The sequence below is a fragment of the Apium graveolens genome, unplaced genomic scaffold, assembly GCF_009905375.1.
Source record: "Apium graveolens cultivar Ventura unplaced genomic scaffold, ASM990537v1 ctg5305, whole genome shotgun sequence".
Classification (NCBI taxonomy): Eukaryota; Viridiplantae; Streptophyta; class Magnoliopsida; order Apiales; family Apiaceae; genus Apium; species Apium graveolens.
Window position 1 is genome coordinate 16,021 of NW_027418919.1, and position 3,870 is coordinate 19,890.

Consider the following 3,870-nt stretch of genomic DNA (forward strand, 5'->3'; position numbering starts at 1 on the left):
AAAAGATAGAGTTAAAAATCGAGTTCTGAGTTGGGAATGAAAACTTTTCTCTCAAGGTGGAAAGGAGGTGATAGTAAAATCTGTTATACAATCGTTGCCATCTTACGCCATGAGTGTATTCTTATTGCCAATGAAAATAACGAAGGATCTGGAGTGGTTGATTTCGAAGTTCTAGTGGAATTCGAAGAAGAATGCCAACAAAAGCATAAATTGGATGTCCTATTCTCGTTTGAGCAGACATAAGTCGAATGGAGGTATGGGTTTTCGTGATTTTCGAGATTTTAACCTGGCAATGTTAGGTAATCAGGTATGGAGATTTCTTACAAAACCTAATAGTCTGGTGAGTAAAGTATATAAAGCACGTTATTTTCTAAACGAAAATTATTTGGATTCTTCTGCTGGCCACAATCCGAGTTTTGTTTGGCGTAGCATATGGAAAGCAGGGGATGTTGTGAAAGCAGGTGTTCATTGGGTAGTAGGTTCAGGGGAAATGATAAATATATTGGGACAACCATGGTTATTGGATGATCACAATCCGTTTATTACCTCAGACTCACCAGCTTTGGCTAATAACAAGGTATCCTCAATCATGTCGATGGAGCACAGGGTGGGATGATGAAATTTTAAAAGACTTGTTTAATGATAGGGACCAAGAGTGCATACGAAGTGTGCCATATTAACAATAATATGACACTATTTTTTGGCCCCATTTGTTTGCAAAGGTAACATACATAATATGACACTATAGACATACTTTAATGTTACCTTTGATGAATATTTTAACAATAATGTTTTGTATTATACCAATTTCTTTGTAACATTTTTAGTACCTAATGTAATATACATGCCATAAAATCTGTTTTTCATCCAAGTCAACGAAATAAACAATTTGAACCAAACTCCATATCAGTTTTCACAAAACCCCACCAAATACTACAGTTTCACACAATTAACCAACTCCATACTTCACATACTCCAAAGAACAGGTACTTAGTCTAGGACGATAAATAAACATCCAAAAGCTAGTCGATAACACTTGTTACTAGTATGCAAAATAAGATATGTAAAAAGGTGCACATCTGAAATCTAAAGTTCAGAGCCTCCGGTAACTGGTGTGAGGTAATTGTCATCATCACTGGTTGTGCAGAAATCTTGATGATTGATTGTGATGCCTAGATTTGCGTCGGCTATTTTCTTAAGTAACCAGGCCATGTTCTCCTGCACCTTCCTCTTTGCTCATCTGCAGCCTGTCTTGCTCTTGCAACAGTTTTTCTTTAGCCAGTTTCTTGAGCTTAACCTCAAGATCTTTACTCATCTTCCTCTTGTACATTTTCAGCAAATGTAATAGACTATTCTATAATTGGTTTCTCTCCCTCCTGAAATGTAAATAGGATAATGCTGTAGATGAATGTCTGGATAAAAATGTAAACAACCTCAATGGCTACCCGTAGCATAATAATTTTTCAAGTTTAACTGCAGAAATACATTATTTCTTAAGATAATATGATGCAACTAAACATTCCTCGTAAAACAGTTAATGAACCTGAATAGTAAATCTTAAAATCCCTTAATAAAATTAGCTCACGCAATTAAGAAAAATAGTATTCATATTTACAAGCAACATTTTTGCATTAGTGATTTCTATAGGAAAAAATCTTAAACATATAATAACCAAACACATAACAGAATAAATACTTGCTTATAAAGAGTGTCTGCAATATTTGCTTTTACAGTTAATATTGGTAGGTACATATAAAGTAATGGAGTCCTAATAACTCACAAGCTTTTCTAGATTAGTTCTTCAAATGGAGTCTTGGAGTGTTCCGTACACCCATATCTACACCTGTGGTAGTTCAAATTTACATAATTTCGAAGTCTGGACAAGAGACTAACAATGATTTGAGATTACAGGCTTATTAATTTCGAAGTCTGGACAAGAGAATTAAATACGGTGCTGAAATACATTTTTATGAATTTATAGTTATAAACAACAGAATTGCGTATGGAATACGCAATGTTGGACTTACAATTATGGTTAGAGCGCTGACGACATAATTCTAGATTCAAGCTTAGAGGTAGGAGAATTTAATAGTGAGTTGGCAAAAGGGAGAACTTTAAACTGCATTCTAGTAAGTGAACAATATTGTATGCAAACAAGTCCCGAATAAGCCTATAACTTATGAAAAGGAATCGGAAAATATCCAAACAAATAAAGCATACTCTATGAGTCCAGTCTATCAAGCAACATGCATGGAATAATAAACATACTATAATTACTTAACTTAATTAGCAATAGAAGAAAGCATTCCAACACACGAAACAAAAACTCTGGTTTACCAAATAGCTAAAACAGAAACTTAACATTCCAATAACTGTGTGTTTTCCACTGAATTCTATTCAACTGTTATTCCTACCATCCCTCCATCAATCAATCTTCCAAAAGTGCTCCGTAACAAAACTAAAACTAAAAGAAATTTTGCAAATAGATTCATCCATCACACTTGAACATATGCATCACTGGATCATATTCTACACTGAGCAGATTTTCGTAGAGGATAAGAATGTAAGGAGAGTTTGAAGCAACTTAGAGGGAACAGGATAGGGGTATGTGGAAAAGATATGATGCAAGTAACGAAACAGTTGGCCTCTATTTGAATCAACGATGAGAATCTTCTGGCGCCAAGGTCTAAGCAGATGTGGTTACAAGCTGGGGATCAGAACAGCCGATTTTTTCATAAGTTAGCTAGTAATCGTAGGAGGAATAATAAGATTCATAATCTCAAGGATACATATGAAAATTGGGTTGACTGGGAATTTGGCTTAGACACTTTGATGGAAAGGTATTTTAATGATCTGTTTCGTGCAACAGAATCAGACTGGCAGGAGGTGATCGAGTGTATTCCTACTATAATAACAGATGCTCAGAATGTTAAATTTTTAAAGCCAATTGAGGAAGAGGAGGTGAAAAGAGCACTGTTCCAAATGAATCTGGACAAGGCTCCAGGCCCGGATGGAATGACACCTGCATTTTTTCAAAATTATTGGAAAATTGTTGGTAAGGATATTGTTGACATGGTCAGAAATTTTTCAGTAATGGTATGTTATCCAATAGTTTGAATGATACAAATATTGTATTGATTCCTAAAAAGAATTGTCTAGTGTTTATTAGCGATTTACGACCTATATCATTATGCAATGTGTTAGCTAAAACTATCACAAAGGTTGTATCTAATCGGTTAAAGGAAACTTTGGATTCGGTGGTGTCGGAGAATCAGAGTGCATTTATGTCAGGGAGACTTATCTATGATAATGTCATGGTTTCCTATGAAGTCATGCATTACTTGAAGCGGAAGAGACGAGGAAGGGAGAGTCATATGGCACTTAAGCTTGACATGAGTAAAGCTTATGCCAGAATCAAGTGGGCATATCTAAAAGTTGTGTTGACTAAAATGTGATACAATGACTGGTGGGTTCATTTAATTCTTCAATTGTATGTTCAGTGTCATATAATATCACTCATGCTAGGAGAGAAATTGGTCCTATATATCCTAGTCGGGGTATTAGACAGGGGGATCCTTTATCCCCTTATCTTTTTATCTTATGTGCTGAAGGTCTCTCTGCTTTACTTCGAAGATATGAGCAAAGGAAATGAATTCAAGGTATCAAGGTCTGAAGACAAGCTCCTAGCATTTCACACATGCTATTCGCTGATGATATCTACCTGTATTATAAGGCAACTGAGGAGGAGGCTATGCATGTCTTGAGGCTATTACAGAGTTTTGAACGTGGTTCAGGGCAGAAGGTGAATTTGTCAAAATCATCTGTATTTTTTAGCACTAATACGAGTTAGAATAACAGAATACAGTTGTG

At 35.5% G+C, this 3,870-nt stretch overlaps 1 protein-coding gene across 1 annotated transcript; it reads left to right on the top strand.

The window, feature by feature from the left end:
• The first annotated feature begins 256 nt into the window (after positions 1–256).
• Positions 257–616, top strand: LOC141702593 (putative mitochondrial protein AtMg00310). Its single transcript, XM_074506252.1, has one exon. The coding sequence runs from the start codon at positions 257–259 to the stop codon at positions 614–616; it is 360 nt and encodes a 119-aa protein (XP_074362353.1).
• Positions 617–3,870: the final 3,254 nt, after the last annotated feature.

Coding starts and splice junctions, on each gene's coding strand:
- LOC141702593 (XM_074506252.1), top strand. CDS start 257: ATGGGTTTTCGTGATTTTCGAGATTTTAACCTGGCAATGTTAGGTAAT.